Genomic DNA, 20,055 nt, shown 5'->3' on the forward strand with positions numbered 1-20,055 from the left:
AAGTGGTTGTTCTGGGTAGTGATTTCTCAGGATCTATGCACCCAAATTGCGTGAAAATGCAACCACATGTCAGTTCTAGGATAATATATTTGTCCAATTAATACCCATTTATCATCTGCATTTCTTCGTGGTGTCTCAATTGTAATGGTCAGTATAGTATTGTTTCGAGAAAACGTATTTAAAGTTTGGAGTAACAAAAAACGTTGTTTGAAACCTAGTGTAAACATGAGATCCCAGGAACACAGAGGGTTCTTTCCACTTCCTAAAACACACTCTATTTCTGAATCTGGTGCTGTGGTCTTTTTCTTTCTCTTCACAATCGGGCTCTTTAAAAATTTCAGACATGCATTGCTCAGTTGTTGCCACAGGTCTCCTGTCGATTAACTCAGCGAAGTGCTTGATGATCGTTCCCATGACGATTCGTAAAACGTTCATGGTTTTCAGAATAGATTAACAGCCTTCAATGGATGTATCTGCTGCTATATACGTTGCCGTTTCAAGAATTTTCGCCTCGCTGTGATGATAGTTCGGCACCAGTTTCTGAACGTACCCCTTGAAGCGCTCGTTGTCGTAATGCTTACTGGCACCCTTGCTTCTTTTGAGCAAATCTTCATTGAACAAAAATTCGTATACCGGTCGAATCTTTTCTCAAACTAATTCATCGATCACCTACAGTTGTCTTCATATCGGTCGCCGCACAGTTACACTCAACACGCTGCAACTTATAAGGTACTAACCAATGTCGTTCATGTTGGACTGTTGCAAAAAACTACAACTGTTTATGACAACATAAGTTCAAATGAAATAATAATCTCAATCAGTGCCTTTTTTGTTTTATCCCATGACGTGTTTCGAGAGTTTACACTATCATTCTCGGCTAGCAAATACGTAATACACTATCATTGATCCGCCTGAAGATGAGCGAAAACTCTTGAAACGCATCGTAGGCAACAATAAAACGAGTGACTGATACAGTTGTTTTATTTGAAATCTTATCCTAAAGTACTTTCACAATCAAGAAAATCCTTTATTTCCGTTTCCGACATATCGTTTCTCACAGCCAGCAGCACCTGTTACCTTCCTAGATCCACTGACATACGTATATACCAGGAGTACACTACGCCATAAACGTGGCTGCTTCATCAGTCTCGTCAGAATTGTGCTGGCAAATGATTTTGGTAGCAAAACACCTCGCTCTCTGAAGACTCCGTATAAACTTAATTATGTGTAGACAGTTCATATGCAGGTGTGATGCGTTTACGAGTATAAAAATATGTGAAATAAATATTGACTACATTAACTTGAAGGTTAACAATTTTACACCGCCAAGGGATCGTAGAAAGTAGTATCTGACGGAAATTTCGACTTCATACTTATCCGTTCCTGAGAAAATGGGTCTCGTGATGTAATTACAAATTAACATTTTCGATACCTTTGCTTTACTTATGGTGCGAAACCGTGGTTCTTGCCAAATTTTACGGACAGTAAAGTGCCTGGCAGAGGGTTCATCGAACCATTTTTATACTAATTCTCTACCATTCCTCTATCGAATGGCGATTGGGAAAAAGGAACAGCTAAATATTTCTATTCGAGCTGTGATTTCTCTTATTTTATTATGGTGATCATTTCTCCCTGCGCAGGTGAGTGTCAAAAAAATATTTTCGCATTCGGAAGAGATAGTTGGCGATTGAAAATGCGTAAATATATCTCGCCGTAAAGAAAACCGCCTTTGTTTCAGTGACTGCCACCCCAACATATCAGTGGCACACTCGCCCTATTGCGCGATAACACGAAACGAGCTGCCCTTCTTTGCACTTTTTCGATGTCCTCCGTCAACCCCACCTGGTAAGGATCCCCCCCCCATACCGCGCAGCAATATTCCAGCAGAGGACGGAGAAGTGTAATGTAGGCTGTCTCTTTAGTGAATTTGTCGCATCTTCTAAGTGTTCTGGCAACAAAGCGCAGTCTTTGTTTCGCCTTCCCCACAATATTATCTATGTGGTCCTTCCAATTTAAGTTGCTCGTGATTTGAATTCGTAGGTATTTAGTCGAATTGACAGCCCTTAGATTTGTGCGATTTATCGTATACCCAGAATTTTTAGGATTTCTTTTATTACCCATGTGGATGACCCCGCACTTTTCTTTGTTTAGTGTTAATTGCCACTTTTCGCACCATACAGAAATTCTCTATAGATCACTTTGTAAATAGAACTGATCGTCTGATGATTTTACTATACGATAAATTACAGCGTCATCTGAAAACAATCTAACTAGCAATGAACGTAGCCAATGATGCCGTTGTTCGCGAAAATTCAAGCAGCCTGCCAGAGACAGTGTTGCCAAGTGTTTTCTTCATTTAATTTTCTAAAACCAAACAAGGCAGCAATACGAAAATGGGACACGAGGCAGTAGTAAGTGTCGAAACCAAGCCAAAGGACGAGCAGTTTCCTGTCCTTTCATCTACCTCATGAGGACAACTAACAATATTTGCATCTGGTGGAGCACTTGAATTTGCGCGCAGTGGCCTGGTTCGCTGATTTCAGTGGTAATTAACTCGGAAATGGCGCAATGAATCGAGTTTTTTTCTTAACTTTTATTTCTCTTACAACCTACCCTGTTAACACTCTTAGAAGTTTTTCAGACAGATTCTGACCCTTCTTTATATATTGCAGGGACTGATTACCAATTTTTTAGGTGAATACTAATAACAGCACGACCACCACGTTCCTCTAATGCTGGTTTCCGTATTTTTAGCACGTGGTCTATTTATTTATCACGATGATGAGCAGTTTTTCCTATGTACATGTATAACATTCCTATGTCAATTTATGATTTTATACCTAATATTCGTAACGTTTTTCAGTATTTAAAAATTTTAGATTGAGGAAAGCAGATGTTCTTTCAAAGTCTCTATTGACACCCGTGTTAAGTGCTTGGCTACACTTTCGGTACTTCCCTGGTGGTTCAGTATGTTCCTTCTATCTCAGTATTGCTGTGACGCGTACTGGGATTAAGTATTCGAACTACATCGACGCCAAGACAATTAATTTAAAAATAAATCAGCGGAAACAACAGTTACAAATTGCATTTCATTTCGTTATTATTTCCGCTAAGGTTTAGAATGCTATTTAGCTATAGATATCTGTCTAAAAGTGCAACGTAACACATGGAAACCATCAGTATTATGTCAGAAATCTAACACAAATGTGTTGCTATCTGAGGAACGTCCATGGAAAGCGTGGATTGTTAGACACAATGGTGATGCACTCGAGTTGTCGAACATAACGTATTCAAGCAAAAGCAGAGAACACTTGGCACTGAATTTCGTATAAGAGTGTACAGTTCGCAGTAATACGATTTTCCTCCAGTTGCAGGATGTAAGTAACTCTTGTTTGTCCAGAACATCCTACTTCAGACTATCCACTGTACTGATGTGACTGGTTTGCAAAGTCAAAGGACCCTGAATGTATTACCAGTGTCAAAGAAATACATATTCATTATCCTTACATGACTTTGAGAATTTATGATATGCGCCAGCAGACGTGTACAACTGGTACGACGTCCGTGTATTGGATGGCACCGATTAACAGAACTTAGATGCTTATTTTCGACTTACTTTCTTACTGCATTCATCTTCTTCGTGGTGATCTTGCATTTAACGGTTATCTTATTATTTTTCCCAATGGAGACAAACATTCGTGACGCTCACCATTCGCGTTGACCCATACTGATGCTAAGCAACGGTGTGGGCTGTTGCATGGACTCCTGTATTATTCACAATAGCACCATGTCACCGTTCGCTGTCTTTCGAGAGTGGATATGCGTGAACTATCCAGCAATAGTAGCAAGAGCTTAATTAGGTTGGCGCAACCGGGTCAGTATCTCCGAGCATAAGCTGCCCCTCGATTTCGTAAATTAAGGAATACTGTAACCACATAATGTCATCATCCACAGCTTTCAGGGTGTGATGTGAGAAAAGCGCAAATTGAGTTCCTTGTGACCAATGGTTTCCAAATGCATGTTGACTGACGTGGAAGATGTCTTACTTTCGAGATACCTCACTGTGTTTGATATCAGAATATGTGTTATGATTCTACAACAGCTGTACGTCAGTGAGACAGGAAGTACCCATTTGTGGATAATTTTTGCTAGCCTCCTTGTTGATGAGTGATACCTGACATTCCTTCCAATCAGAGGGCGCAGTAATATGTTCAAAAGATCTGTGGTGTGTTGTGGTTAAACAGGGAGCTCATTCAGCTGCAAAACCTGTATAGATTGTACCTGGGATTCTTTAATTTAGGAAATTTTTAATTCTATCACAACAGCATTGACATTAACATCTTCATCACTCATATGCAGTGCTGCGAGAAATATGCGTCGGCAGTACTTCTCCATCTATACCAATACGCTTGGCAGTGTAACAGCCTTTGGTTAATACTATACACAAGATCGGCGATAGTAATTTACAGCAGTGAGTCACATATGTACAAGAACTCCTACACAATTGAGAAGTCGCAGGTCTGACACATCAAGCAGTCCCGTGCTCTACGAGTTCATTGAGACCGCCATATTTAAGAGGTACATTCACTAGTGGTTTAAGGAGCAATAACGTCTGCAATCGAACATTCACTTCGATCCCGATCAACACGAGTGATTTACCAAGCGAATTCGATTAATAATTCGAACAGAAATTTGCTGGAAAGTACTGTTTTGCAAAATCTTAGGGTATTTTTAGCAAAACGCCTTAAGTCCAGTAATAAATACGCGTAAAAACAAGTTGAAATTTTTAATCTGTATTGGAATATTTTTATTGGGAACTAGTCTATCCCCAACGTAAATAATTAGACATACATTATCTGCCATTTACATACAAATACTTATTGAAAGTGTCCAATGTTTGAGTCTAATTTTTATTATTCCTTTGTTACCTTAGATTCACTCATTTAACTGCTTTTTTTTCCTTATTTGCACTTACAGGATGTCTTAGCGAATAGTGCACTTTTAAAGTGTTGACAGGGGTACACCGTTAGCATTATTTGCTTGAAATACTCAAGAAAAGACTCTAAACACTTCAGCTCTTAGTTTTAAACTGAAAAAAGAAGGCACTTAAACATGTCTTTATTTTCCATAAATATTGTCCTTTTTATGCCCATCATCCCTCCGTACGCACTCTGGAAGTCTTTTACTGACGCCGCTCATTACCTGTTGCAGCATCTGCACCGAAATTCATTACATTTATTTCTGAATTTGATGTTTCGACTGTTAAATTGTGTGTGGTGTTCGAGAACTAGACATCTGTGATTTCAAGTAAACCCACAGAAGAAAAAGCCACAGGCTGAAAGGTCGGTGGTTATGGCCGATCATCCCATATGACAATCTCTGGAGATATCATGACTGGGAAACAGGTTCCTTACAGTTACTTTCGTATTTCATCCTGTGTGACTGGCAACCCCATCTTATTGGAACAACTTGTGTTTTTTCACAAGCTGATGATCCATTGCAGGGTCTAAGAAGTTCTTCAACATGTGAACACAGTGGTCCTCTGTCACAGTCCTTCCGCTTTCATCCCCAAAGGGGCAAAAACTAATAACTCCAAAAGAAGATACTGTACACCACACAGTAATCTTCAGGATGTGGAGTGGTTTCTACATCTACGTCTACATAGCTACTGTGCAAATCAAACACAAAGTGGCTGACAGAGGGTTCATCGAACCTCCTTCACAATAATGCTCTGTTATTCCACTCTAGAAAAACGCGCGGAAAAACGAACAACTGTATCTTTCCTGCGAGCTCTGATTTCCATTATTCCATTATTATAATCGTTACTCTCGATATAGGTCGGCATCAACAAAATATTTTCGCATTCGGAGGAGAAATTTACTGACCGGAATTTCGTGAGAAGGCCCACCGCTACAAGAAACTGCTTTGTTTTAATGATGTCCTCCAAAATCCTGTATCACGTCTGTGACACTTTCTCCGCTGTTTCTCGATAAAATAATACCTGCCCCTCTTCTCTGAACTTTGACGAGGTACTCCGTTAATCATATGTGGTAAGAATCCCACAACTGTGGGGAATACTCAAAAAGAGGAAGGGCAAGCTCAGTATAGCCAACCTCCTTAGTGCGTTTGTTAAATCTTCTTGGTGTTCTGCCAACAAACCGCAGTCATTGATTCGCCTTCCTCACAAAATTTCCTATGTGTTGTTTTCAGTTTACGTTCTTCATAACTGTAAATGCTAGGTATTTAGTTGTATTTATGGTCTTTAGATTTCATTAATTTATCGTGTAAGCTAATTTTAAAGGATTCCTTTTAGTACTCACGTGTAGGATGACTTAACACTTTTTCATTATTTAGGGTCACTTGCCAACTTTCGCATCATATAGGTGTCTTTTCTAAATCGTTCTGCAATTTGTTTTGATTTTCTGACAGCTTTACTAGACGAAAAACAACAGCATCATCTCCAAACAACGACGGCTGCTCAGATTGCCTCCTAAGTCGTTTGTATAGATACGGGACAGCAGAGGGCCCATTGCACTACCCTTGGGAGGGGGGGCGTCAGAAATCACTTCTGTTTTACTCGATGACTTCCCTCAGTTACCGTGAACTGTGACCTCTCCGACAGGAAATCACGAATCCAATCGCACAACTCAGACGATACTTTATAAGCACGCAACTTCATTACAGGCCACTTGTGACGTAAGGTGTCAAAATCCTTGTGCAAATCTAGAAATACGGAATTAATTTGGAATCACTAGTCCATACCACTCAACGCTTCGTGTGATTAAAGAGCTAATTGTGTTTCGAATGTACGATGTGTCCTAAATTCGTGTTGATTTTGTGTCAATAGACCGAGCTTATCGAGGTAATTCATAATGCTCGAACGCAATATATGTTGCAAAATATTACAGTCTATCGACTTCAATGATATGGGGCTGTAATTTAGAGAATTAATTCTATTGCCTTTCTTGAATATTGGTGTGACATATGACACTTTCCTGACTTGGGGTACGGATATTCTAACGGATATCTTGCGGATTTGTGCCAGTGACGGAAATTATGCTTGTTAACATATCGTGAAAAATGAAAATAGACTTCGTCACCTATCAGTAAGTTGTGAACAAGATTGTGGTTCCATTAACCGACAGCAGTAAGTGTGGCAAACCTGAAATCTACCTCCACAGCCCTGCTCCTGGAGCAAGTTTCAGTTTTGTACGGATGGAAATGAAGATCGTTCTGTAAGATTCGCCGAACGTTGCGGTCAGGAAGCCGGAGTGTCAGGGAATGACTATGCACATGGCGGAGTTGAATTCGTTCAACGGCTTCTCTCATTGCCACAAATTTCACGGGCGTACGTACCGTTTTCCACCAAGTCTCTTACTGTCTGTGGAACTAGTGAGCTCCAAGTTTCGTAAACAGGTCTTGATGCATTGGGCTTATGGGACAGCGTTATTATGGTGAATCTTGAACTCTCTTCGAAATTTACGGTGAGTGGTCACATAAATGTTGCCGTATTTATAAAATTATTTTACAGTACAATCCCGTGGCACTCCTGTCCTCTGGGCCATTGTAACTAACAGTGCTTTAATGATTTCTACAAGGTGGCAATAGCATCGTTCTCCTCAACCCCGTCAAATCAAAATAACCAATGTTGCCAAATCGCCCGATCATTGACACACCTTTCAGTTTTTACGAAATACGAGGAATAGCAAGATATTTGACTCTTGCTCGGAAGCACGATGACCGCAACTACTGTCCGGCTATCTATATTTAGGATATTTCGTGAGCTGAAGCCCTTTCAAAGGGCAAAGTCGATTTATGCCATTATTCTTAACTAACGCGAGATTTCGCTCCGCCTTTGAAGACCTCGTCGACGCCGGTGCATTAGACTATAGTCTTCCATATGTCCTGGCGATTTGATAAGAGTTTTACAATATACTTTTTATTCCGATATAACCTTGTGATCATTAGCTTTCTTGGTTCTTGTTCATCCTGATAAAGTGACTTTTATTCGTAGCCTGGGATTTAATAGGATTTAATCTACTTAAACGGCTAATTATTTAGAAAACTTTCTTTTGAAGCAGGTAAGCAGCGTCTACGTATGTCACAGATTAATATATTTTTCATTCATGCCAAGTGAGTTGTACGACCATTGCCGTCAATATTTCGAAAATACAACTACTAATCCTAAGTTCCTTTATTGCCATCGCCGCAGCATTTGATATTAAAGATATAGTTGCCCGCCATAAATATATCTATTTAAATAGAGTTTGAGTCGTAATGATTCCGATATCTTTACTTCTGAAGGATCTCAAACCCACTTTTATTATTTTAGGTAAAGATTTCACTTGATTTATGATTTTGACTAATTTCTTTCAATTTCTTTCTATTTCAGAGCTTTACTATCCCTTTCCTTCTCTTGAGCGCCACAGGCCCGTTATCCTCAGGCGCCCCCGTGCACCACCCTGATTTCCCCAGCATAGTTGCGGCCTTACATTCTAGGATTGTAGCCTCTGGGGAAAGTGAAAGAGTTTGATGGCCAGCACCATGATACTTTCGCACTTACTGAACTTACCCGTGTGTCTTCTCTACCTTTGCTGGTAAATCGGTGTCACAGAGGTACCAGACGGCGAGTAGTAACGAGCAATCGGCTGAGTAAGGTTCTTGTAAGACTTTTCATCCATATATGAATTATAATTTCTTAGAAATATTTTGATGAATCTACGTGACACCTGCTTTTGCTGCACGTTATCATTTCTTTTAAATTCCCTCGTTACATTCTCCAAGATTCTTTTCTAACGTTCGAGACTATATCAAGTGAAGGATCACCTATCTCGTAATCGAATGATATTCTGACAACTGTTATTTCTTGTTGTAAGTGTCTACCTGCTGTAGTTCTCCCTGCATTTCTGTACGGTCTTCTAGCATTATGCTTTCCATCTACAGGAATTGCAGGGATATGTTTAATTGTAGTGATCCTACCCCCAGTTAAGCCGTATTTTGAAGCTAAAGGTGAAATCCTCAAGGCTCTTCTAATCCAATCGAGATTATCTTCGAGAAGAAAACTCTGTTGTTTCGCAGCATCACTCTCTACAGCAGAAACCATATACCACTGAAATGTATAATTTTCAGGATTTTGCAAACAATTACTGAACAAATTCAAGTAGAAGAGTAGCTCCCGCTGACTAGTAGGTAATCAGTCCCGCTTTCCATATGCACTGGAGAGGCTAACATCAAGACGAAAATTGGTAAAAGCCATTTGAATTCTTCATGCTGGATACCACAGCCTCAATAGGAAGAATCATCTTCTTCGTCCTGTATAGCAAAAACAAGTATTTTATTTTGCACTATAGGCCAGTGGTATGCTTTAGCTCAATTTCAAGTTCAACAATATATACAGAGACTTCGTCGTGCGAATTGTAACGAAATGCGTCACGTTAAATTTGTATGAATGCATGGTGTCTGTCCTTTCGTAGATGCCAAAAGGAACAAATCCACGCATTCATATAACTAATTTCCGTTGATTGGTGTGGACCTACCAACGCACAATAATTTTCACCTCCTGCTGGAATCTCAAAGTAGCGAGAAATGGAGACATGGACGGCTACTGCAAAAACGTGGCTCCAGGTGGGAATGTGGGTAGTCCGGGCTGGCGTACCGAGATAGTAGCCGCGATTGCGCCAGACACTGTTTTCACGTGGTACAGCGGTTAACGTATCTGCCCAGTACGTAGCAGATCCTAGAAGCCAATCCTGGGCCGACAAGAATTTTCACTCGTCGCAGCTGACTCCGCATAAAGTTCCGATGCAGATGACATCATGAATTCTCCCTTCGTTTTTGTTTCACCTTGCCTTCTAGTTTCAATGTACGTAATTTGATATTTACTTACTACCGGTGAAAATGACCTATAGCTTGAAACTGGTGATTAATCCTGAACAACGTCCTCATTCCTCATTCTAACCAAAGATCTTAGTGAAAATCACGATGACCTTTTTTTCTTAATATGATTGCTCCTGACGGCAGTTGAAAACAAGTAAAAGAAAGAATAAATTGTCAACAGCACCAATTTAATTACATGACAAGGTACACAAAGTTGACGTAACTCCACCTGCCGAAGATCTGCTGTCGACACTTTTGGTACGCGGTAAAATACAAAGTTAAACTAATAAAGTGTGATCAATGCTTGAGTGGTAGCGCATTGAAAAAAATGTATGAAGCAGGCTTTTAAGGACATTCTGTCGTCATTTCTGTGACTGACAGAATTAAGTTACAAGAAAAATAAAATATCATTATCAAAACAGTGTATCGAAAATTTGTGCGCAAGACACGGTTCTTTTTTGGAAACACACAGAGTATGGTTAAGAGAACTTTACCGAGGATTCGTGTGTATTTACCTAGAAGAAAGGAAACGTTGGAATTAAATCAATAACTTACCGACTCACCCGAGATGACCCACGTGAATAATTTAGGTCTAACATTGGTCACATCGCTGCAAAACATTTTAGCGCAGCAGTCAGATGTAGGGGCCAGTGATGGCGTGTAAATTGTACTCGACACGTAGGATCCTGAGTGACTGAGGCAATAGCAACAGTCAGCTGACGCAGAAAAATAGCCGACGGACGTGAACAGAATGTAATGCTACTGGAATGCAATATCGTGCCCTCCTGTAGAGATGGTACTGGCCGCCTTTTGCTATAAAAGGCCGATCCCTGTTGGCTGTGGCCACAGAACCCCGAAGATGGAGAGCAGCACGGACGTCTTAGCTGTAGCTCTCTTCATTTTAGCGGCCTTACTCTTGTGTGTCGAAACTTCAGAGGTGTTACCAGATTCAAAGGAGCATAATGACGGTGTCAGCGATTCTAAAATACAAGTACGTTCTGAAAATTTTTCACGCAGTAAAAGGAACAACTCCGAAGTACATGTAGATAAATGGTTTCAACCAAATATTGTTGATGACGAGGACTACTGGGACACCTTATTTGGAGATGGTGTGGAAGAACACGTTCCTAAATCGGACGCGAGTGTTGCTAATATTATTCAGACATCAGAAACACCTCACCTCAGTCTGATGCAGCCTACCTCAAGACGCTCGGTAGGATTTCGTGTTGATCATAGTTACGCCAAACCTGGACCACACATAGGACGGAGCCTTCCAGAGCCAGGTACATGGTTTGGACCTCGTGTTGGACGCAGTAATCCTGATCCTGGAATGTGGTTTGGACCTCGAGTTGGACGCAGCCATCCAGAACCAGGGATGTGGTTTGGACCTCGTGTTGGACGCAGCCATCCAGAACCAGCAATGTGGTTCGGACCTCGTATTGGACGCAGCAGTCCAGAACCAGGCATGTGGTTTGGACCTCGAGTTGGTCGCAGCCATCCAGAACCAGGGATGTGGTTTGGACCGCGCGTTGGACGCAGCCGTCCAGAACCAGGGACGTGGTTTGGACCTCGAGTTGGACGCAGCCATCCAGAACCAGGGATGTGGTTTGGACCTCGCGTTGGCCGGAGCCATCCCGAACCAGGGATGTGGTTTGGTCCACGTGTTGGACGCAGCTATCCAGAACCAGGGATGTGGTTTGGGCCCCGTGTTGGCCGCAGCCATTCTGAATCTGAGCTCAGAATGTAGGACAGTCTTCTGTTTAAGGTGAATCATCCTGTTTTGACGACATTTGGCATGAGGCAGTTTCAACGCAAATCTTCTACACGGAACTCTTAAAAGAATGCTAAGACTTTCCTGTGTTTTTGTCAGTTGTTGTAGAACTACGAATCTGTACTGTTCCTTGAAGATTCAACAATAAGATTTCTGTTTAAAACCAGTGTGATTACACCTATTGTTGTCATTTTTTTCTCTTTGGGGACTGATATACAGTCTTATTTGACACCTGCCAGTTGTAAGCCAATTCATCTGCACGGACTTCTTTAATAAGTGCTAGAAACTTTATTCCGTTATTGAAAGTTGTAAAACTACTAATTTGTAATGTTCTCCTAAGTTTTAGCAACGAATTTTCTGATTAAAACCAATGTGTTTGCTTGCATTTTTTCTTTTGAATTTGCGGTTGCGTCTTTTGGGGGTTATATAAATCTTTAGGAAATGTAATATAAACACACAGGACGATAATTAGTCTCCTACGGGAGACATCACGACAGTATCATGTAACACCACCTCTGGCCAAGATAATCGCTCCACTTTGGCAGTGGGAGGTGATTTATTATGTTGCAAGTTTTTGAACTATGGAAGACGAGTATGTCGTCACCGTCAGGTAATAGTTCTACGGGATGTACAGATACAACGCTACAAAGCTGTCTGCGTTCTCTTTTAAAAGTGCGACTAAAATTTAGCGGGTAAGCTTAGATGTTTCGTATATAAAGGATGACACTGAAGCAGTGGTGCTGTTGTCAGACGTCATTTATTCTGCGATATTCCGTACATATCATTTAAAACAGAATTTTCGATTTGTAAAATAGTGAAAAAGTACTTCTGTCAACTTTATGAAAAATATTAATGAGACCTAGTTGTTTCCCTGGGTGCTAACAATTCATTTATTTCTCAGGTTTTCGGTATAAATGTGTCGAAAGCTGTGATTGTTGTTTTGTATACTACATATGTGATCAAAAGTAACCGCACACCTGGCTGAAAATGACAAGTTCGTGGCGCCTTCCATCGCTAATTCTGGAATTCAACATGGTGTTGACCCACCCTTAGCCTTGATGACAGCTTCCTCTCTCGCAGGCAAACGTTCAAATTAGGTGCTTGAAGGTTTCTTGGGCAATGACAGCCCATTCCTCAAGGAGTGCTGCACTGAGGAGAGGTGTCGATGTCGGTCGGTGAGGCCTGGCACGAATTCGGCATTCCAAGACCTCCCAAAGCTGTTTAATAGAATTCAGGTCAGGACTCTGTACAGGCCAGTCCATTACAGGAATGTTATTGCCGTGTAACCACTCCTCCACAAGCTCTGCATTATGAACAGGTGCTCGGTCGTGTTGAAAGATGCAAACGCTATCCCCGAATTGCTCTTCAACAGTGGGAAACAAGAAGGTGCTTAAAACTTCAGTGTAGGCCTGTGCTCTGACAATGCCACACCACCACACTATAACACCACCGCCTCCGAATTTTGCTGTTGTCATTACACGCGCTGGCAGATGGCGTTCACAGGCCATTCGCCATACACACACCCTGCCATCGGATCCCCACACTGTGTAGTGTGATTCTTCATTCCACACAACGTTTCTCCGTTGTTCAATGGTGCAATGTTTACACTCCTTACACCAAGCGAGGCGTTGTTTGCCATTTACCCGAGTGATGTGTGGTTTCTGAGCATCAGCTTGGTAATCAAATCCAAGTTTTCTCACCTCCCGCCTAATTGTTACAGTACTTGCAGTTGCTCCTGATGCAGTTTGGAATTCCTGTGTTGTGGTCTGGATACATGTCTGCCTATTACACATTACGACACCCTTCAACTGTCGACGGTCTCTGTACGTCAACAGACGAGGCCGGCCTGTACACTTTTGCGGTACACTTGTCTCTTCACGTTTCCGCTTCATTATGACATCGGATGTAGTGAACTTAGGGATGGTTAGTAGTGTGGAAATCTCGCGTACAGGCGGATGACACAAGTGATACCCAATCACCTGACCACGTTCGAATTCAGTGAGTTTCGCGGAGCGTCCCAATCTGCTCTCTCATAATGTATATGTCGCTGATATGTAGTACCTGGCAGTAGGTGGCAGCATACTGCACCTAATATAAAATACGTATGTCTCTGGGGGTGTCCGGAAACGTTTGTTCACATAGTGGATTTACTTAACTAAACTCCATAGAAGTAGTGAACAGGAGAAGCATCCACAGCAGGATCATCCTATTAGTATATATGTGTGTGTGCATGAGTATGTACCATATCTCCTCGTAAACTACTAAATGGATGTCAACCAAGCCTGGTTCACATATCCCCTACTGTCCGGCGGGAATCACTGTTGAAGTAAAAACTACTTACATGTCATAGTTTAGGAAATATGACGTCTTAAACAACGATATACGTGACAAACAGACGTTTAAATGATTACTTCTGTGCTAGTAACTGTATTCGCAATAAACGTTGCAAGCAGTATCAAAATACGTGTCGTTAAATACACCTACTAAACTGTGTCATGATGCCACACATAGTTTTGGATCTCAGGAGATATTACCTCGCAAACTCTGAGATAGGTGAAAAACTGCTGCATCCTGTGTGACGTTGAAGTCTGTCAGTTTTTAGCTACCAACTTTATTCGCAACCCATTTTGCTGACCTACATAAGTCGATGATATATCTTCAAAGATATGTCACTGTACGACAGATAGATTAAGACATGACGTCGTAAAAACTGAGATGAGAAAAAAAATGCTTCGTGTTGCTTGAAGTTTATGTACATTAATTCCTTGTCACTAAGGCACTACTACTGTCGAGTCCACACAAGGTAATCTGTGACATATGGTAGCGCTTGTGACGGGTTTCAACTTCGAAGAACTAACGGCTGTGGGTGAAAACGATACCCTTCTACAGAGCTATAGGACGTTTACAAAATACATTGTATACTGTCGAAGCAGCTGCACCCAGCGTCCAGAAATGCTGTGGGATCTTGTTCCTTAATTTTGGATGCTGCACTTACACATCTGTGCATTATGCAAATTTATTTGTATGACTGTTTCATAATTTCAGATGAGTTTTCACGAATTGAAACGAAAGTTTTTATTTACTTCAGTAAAAACACAGCTGACCTTTTGTTTGAATTGGTAATAGAAAATTAGGAAAACGAATATCCGGTCCATGTCACGCTTTATTAGCTAGTAATAAATAGTGCGGACCAAAACAAAGAAAAGAAGACCAGTAACCATGGGCTCTACAATGCATACCCTAAGAGGCTGCCCCTCTCCTCTTCCTCCTCCTTCTCCTCCCCCTTGCGTCCAGTAGGAGTGATATGTTTCACAGGAGCGACGATGAGCAAGTGCTCACAGTTGTCAAGATATGCATTTTAGCATTCAGATTTGCTCGACTTGTTTTCTTGTTTTTGTCCATCATGCCTTCTCCAAACATATGGAAACCAAAGACCTTGCAGCAGAAGAGATGTGATTTAAATCACCGGAAAAAAACAAGTACTCACAGGTTTTGAGGTACACATTTTAGAGCTATTGTTTACTAGAATTTTTTTTTCTTCTGTCTGTGAAACCACCTCCGAAAGCTTCCTATCCTATCTTACCGTAAACGGTACAGCTGCATGTATTCCACTGCCAAAGAACGATTTAAGCTTATAACTGTCGATTCACTCATTTTCTGGAACAGTTAACTTTGCCTCTATGCACTCGGTCTTCAGGCCACAAGTGGCCCACCGTGCCCATCTGACCGCCGTGTCATCCTCAGTTGAGGATGCGGATTGGAGGGGCGTGTGGTTAGCACACCGCTATCCCGGTTGTTATGACGGTCTTCTTTGACCGGAGCCGCTGCTATTCAGTCGAGTAGCTCCTCAATTTTCTTTGCCCCTAACCGATACATTTTCTCTTCTTTCTCACCCCTGATAGTTTGCGACCATTGACCGTCACAGAGCCAGATTCTGACATTTCATTTTGCTTTGAACCGGCTCACGATATTTCGATTGCTGCTGTCCAAGACAATGTAGACGCCATCAAACAAACGCTAGAGGTTCATCTGTAGCCTTACATTCTACGACATTAAAATATGTGGGATTTGATTACCGCATGTAATGAATGGGGAACGTGGTATTTACATTAAAAGTTCACCTATCTGATTACAGGTAAAGTTACAGTTCAGGAGTATGGCTTGGTACCACCTCGAAATCAGCAGCGTTATCCAGAAACATATCAACGAAATTTGGGAGGTGGTTCACGACATTTGCTGTCTCATGTGGTGTAAGGAACGTGTGGTTTCCGGTAGATCTTTACTGAGTGGTAACGGGAACTGCTGTTTATTCGGTTTTGTTGCCACAATTAGCTTTGTTACTGCGAAAATATTTCACAACAGTTATACGCAATAGGTTAAACGTAGTTAACACGAAAGGATCTGGTTATTACTGGGCGCCTAGGGGCACATGTAAATCGAGCGAGGTGACGCATTGGTAGGCACACTGGCTCCGCATTCGGGAGGACGCCGGTTCAAACCGCGTCCGGCCACTCTGATTAAGGTTTTCCGTGATTTCCCTAAAACCGTTTCAGACAAATTCACTGATAGTTCCCTTGAGAGGAAACGTCCGACTTCCTTCCCCATCCTTCCCTAATCCAATGCGATCGATGACTTCGCTGTTTAGTCCCCTCCCCGAATCAACGAACCTACCAACACGTGCGAGACTAGTGTGACGTCGCTGCGGAAAGAACTTAACATAGCGTCGTCGTATCGGTTTTCCACTCCTTTAAGTAAATCCTCATTGGAGAGCACATCAGACAGCTCCTCTTCAGTTATTACCAAGGCGCTGTTCATCACAGCTAACGCTGCCGGATAAACTAACCAAAGACACAACCGAGTAGCACTAAATCCATGGCTCAAGACCAACTGTGAAGCAGGCATTATGTTATCAACAGCAAGGTCCGTGAGTGAGTGGAACAACTTTGCTTCCATTCGAGAAACAGTGCGCATATTGTGAATTTGCACTATTATGCAGCTATTTTCAATGGAATACCAACATAAGAGGCCAGAAATAAAACGAAGTCTAAATACTTTGTAATCAGCAACTGGAGACCAAGGGCGTCTTGTACCAAAGTACTCAAAAAATAATCCCCAACAACCACAAATTTTTGTTGATGGTATATAACCCTTTATTCTTGCACGACATCCTGGAAATCAAACATAATGATCTCGTCTGCGTCCAGGCGACAGAAACGAACACAAATCCTCGAAGGATTCTACAGCAAATAAACAGCATAATAATCTCTGTAACTTAACATAAAGACATTTGTTTACTGATGGGAGAGGTGTGTATCTGACAAGTTGGGTTAACAACAAGAAAAATGTTGCAGACTGTCCAACGTAGAGTCAGTCCATTATACCTATCCTTGCAACAAAATAAAACGGAAGAAGGACATCCTGTTCTTCTACCGTTTCCAGTGACAGCACAGGTGTCACTGTCGTTTGAGAGAATACTTGACGCTCAGAGGAAAAGAATTACCATCCAGGAGAGTTGCCTCATTACATCAAGCTGTAACTATAGCTATGTAGTTCTGGTACTAACTCAAATAGCGTAAATAAGGATCACAAAATTTGTACAGCGTCTCTGTAGCCGAACGATTAGCGTCGCTGACTACGGAGTGAAACGGCGCAGGTTCCATAGTCAGTACTGCGTTAGATTTTTTCTGAGATAGGCAGTTGTGGTACGGGGTCTTCTCAGCCCTTGTGAGGCCATAATGTTGAGATGCTTGAATATCAGCAGCATCGTCAAGACTCAGCTACTGGCAATAGCGGCTGGAGGATTGGCGATAGGCTAGCCACACGGTCCACCAACATAGATCGCCTCCCTTACAGCCTTGTAGACACCAGTGGCGTAGGCGGAACACGTCTAATCCGTGAGTTCACTTCGTAAATTATATAACCAACGACCCTATCTGTGTGACAGAAGCACGTCTTACACTGACATGTCGGCGAATGCACGAATTCAGCAGAATATTGCCCAAAATGTGATTCTTGTTGTTGATGTGTAATCGGAACAGTAATTTCGTCAAAGGAAAAACTGTCCCGAAACTAAATTATCATTTTGTTGAAGTGTTTTATGCAGTTAAGCTGATCCTGCAATGTATCATGCATGCTCGAGTATCATGTCGTTTTTGGAAACCCAGAACCTACTCTGTAGGAATCAACATGGATTCTGGAAACAGCGATCGTGTGAGACCCAACTCGCTTTATTTGTTCATGAGACCTAGAAAATATTAGATACAGGCTCCCAGGTATATGCTATCTTCCTTGACTTCCGGAAGGTTTTCGCTACAGTTCCGCACTGTCGCCTGATAAACAAAGTAAGAGCCTACGGAATATCAGACCAGCTGTGTGGCTGGATTGAAGAGTTTTTAGTTAAAAGAACACAGCATGTTGTTATCAATAGAGAGACGTCTACAGACGTTAAAGTAACCTCTGGCGTGCCACAGGGGAGTGTTATGACACCATTGCTATATGTAAATGACCTAGTACATAGCGTCGGAAGTTCCATGCGGCTATTCGCGGATGATGCTGTAGTATACAGAGAAGTTGCAGCATTAGAAAATTGTAGCGACGGGCAGGAAGATCTGCAGCGGATAGGCACTTGGTGCAGGGAGTGGAGTGGCAACTGACCCTTAACATAGACAAATGTGATGTATTGCGAATACATAGAAAAAAGGATCCTTTATTGTATGATTATATGATAGCGGAACAAACACTGGTAGCAGTTACTTCTGTAAAATATCTGGGAGTATGCGTGCGGAGCAATTTGAAGTGGAATGACAATATAAAATTAATTGTTGGTAAGGCGGGTACCAGGTTTAGATTAATTGGGAGAGTCCTTAGAAAATGTAGTCCATCAACAAAGGAGGTGGCTTACAAAACACTCGTTCGACCTATACTTGAGTATTGCTCATCAGTGTGGGATCCGTACCAGGTCGGGTTGACGGAGGCGATAGAGAAGATCCAAAGAAGAGCAGCTCGTTTCGTCACAGGGTTATTTCGTAACCGTGACAGCGTTACGGAGATGTTTAGCAAACTCAAGTGGCAGACTCTGCAAGAGAGGCGCTCTGCATGGCGGGGTAGCTTGCTCCACAAGTGTCGAGAGGGTGTGTTTCTGGATGAGGTATCGAATATATTGCTTCCCCCTACTTATACCTCCAGAGGAGATCACGAATGTAAAATTAGAGAGATTCGAGCGCGCACGGAGGCTTTCAGACAGTCGTTCTTCCCGCGAACCATACGCGACTGGAGTCAGAAAAGGGGGGCAATGACAGTGGCACGTAAAGTACCCTCCGCCACACACCGTTGGGTGGCTTGCGGAGTATAAATGTAGATGTAGATGTAGGCTTTGTCCAAATGTGGCAAGCAGTCAGCATGACCCAAGATTGCACTTGTCACATTTAGCAGTAACTGACGGCACGGCACCTAATGATACGGAAGTGATGCTTGTGATTTCACGTGTAAGTGATGTACATCTCCTGCTGTTTCTAATAGATGTAAACTATTTAGCAGGCCATCACATCATTGCTCTTAGATTTGCAGCAGGTAATGCTGTCGTCTAGAAAAATCTTTAGAAGAGCAAATATTATTGAGAAATCACGTTGAAAATAAATTTTCACGGTGTAAAATTTGACAATTGACTCTAAACAGTAAAATGTGTGGGGTTCTCCACAAGTTTCCTAACAAGGTTTCGTTCGAAAAATCGATAAGTAAAACAAATTTCGGGGTTATAGCTCTAACGAAATTCCTAGGGGTATACAAATATAAATAACGTTAATGGGAAACATCACATGTTTTGGTGAATGTGGAACGAATATGGTATTACTGACACCACCGATAGAAGACGCAAGAAGGCTATTCAGGAGACTACCAGCACGGACGTTATTCGACCCGGCTCGTCCCGGCGGAGGTTAGAGTCCCCCCTCCGGCATGGGTGTGTCTGATTTTCCTTAGGATAATTTAGGTTAAGTAGTGTGTAAGCTTAGGGACTGATGCCCTTAGCACTTAAGTCCCATAAGACTTCACACACATTCGAACATTCGTTATTCGACCTCTTCTCAGCACTGTGCAATCATTATCCGACGTGATTGTCGGAGGACATCGAAAACGTTGAAAGATGACAGCTGATTTTGTAGCAATGCGGATTACGGGAGATAGTGTCACGAATGTATTTATTTTCTTTCCTTGCAGTTGGAGGGGGAAGGGGCTGGCAAACGCCTTGGGGGCGCTGTATTAAAACAAACGCTTTTTCACTGCGACACGCTATTTCGACGACATTTCAACCACTATACCTCTCCTCCGTATGGAAACAGCTTTTGTGACCACCGCGGTACAAGGAATGATAATTTCACTGTAATAAGAAACGAGAAATTACAACTCGCACA

General features: G+C 41.9%; 1 protein-coding gene across 1 annotated transcript; it reads left to right on the forward strand.

The window, feature by feature from the left end:
* Positions 1-10,727: 10,727 nt before the first annotated feature.
* LOC126267273 (putative uncharacterized protein FLJ45999) lies at positions 10,728-11,981 on the forward strand. The gene has a single exon (XM_049972341.1). It carries the CDS (start codon positions 10,736-10,738, stop codon positions 11,621-11,623), a length of 888 nt encoding a protein of 295 aa, XP_049828298.1. The 5' UTR covers positions 10,728-10,735; the 3' UTR covers positions 11,624-11,981.
* The last annotated feature ends 8,074 nt before the right edge of the window (positions 11,982-20,055 follow it).

The sequence above is a fragment of the Schistocerca gregaria genome, chromosome 4 (assembly GCF_023897955.1).
Source record: "Schistocerca gregaria isolate iqSchGreg1 chromosome 4, iqSchGreg1.2, whole genome shotgun sequence".
Lineage (NCBI taxonomy): Eukaryota > Metazoa > Arthropoda > Insecta > Orthoptera > Acrididae > Schistocerca > Schistocerca gregaria.

Bases quoted from the DNA above. Each gene is read 5' to 3' on its own strand.
- LOC126267273 (XM_049972341.1), top strand. From the start codon at position 10,736: ATGGAGAGCAGCACGGACGTCTTAGCTGTAGCTCTCTTCATTTTAGCG.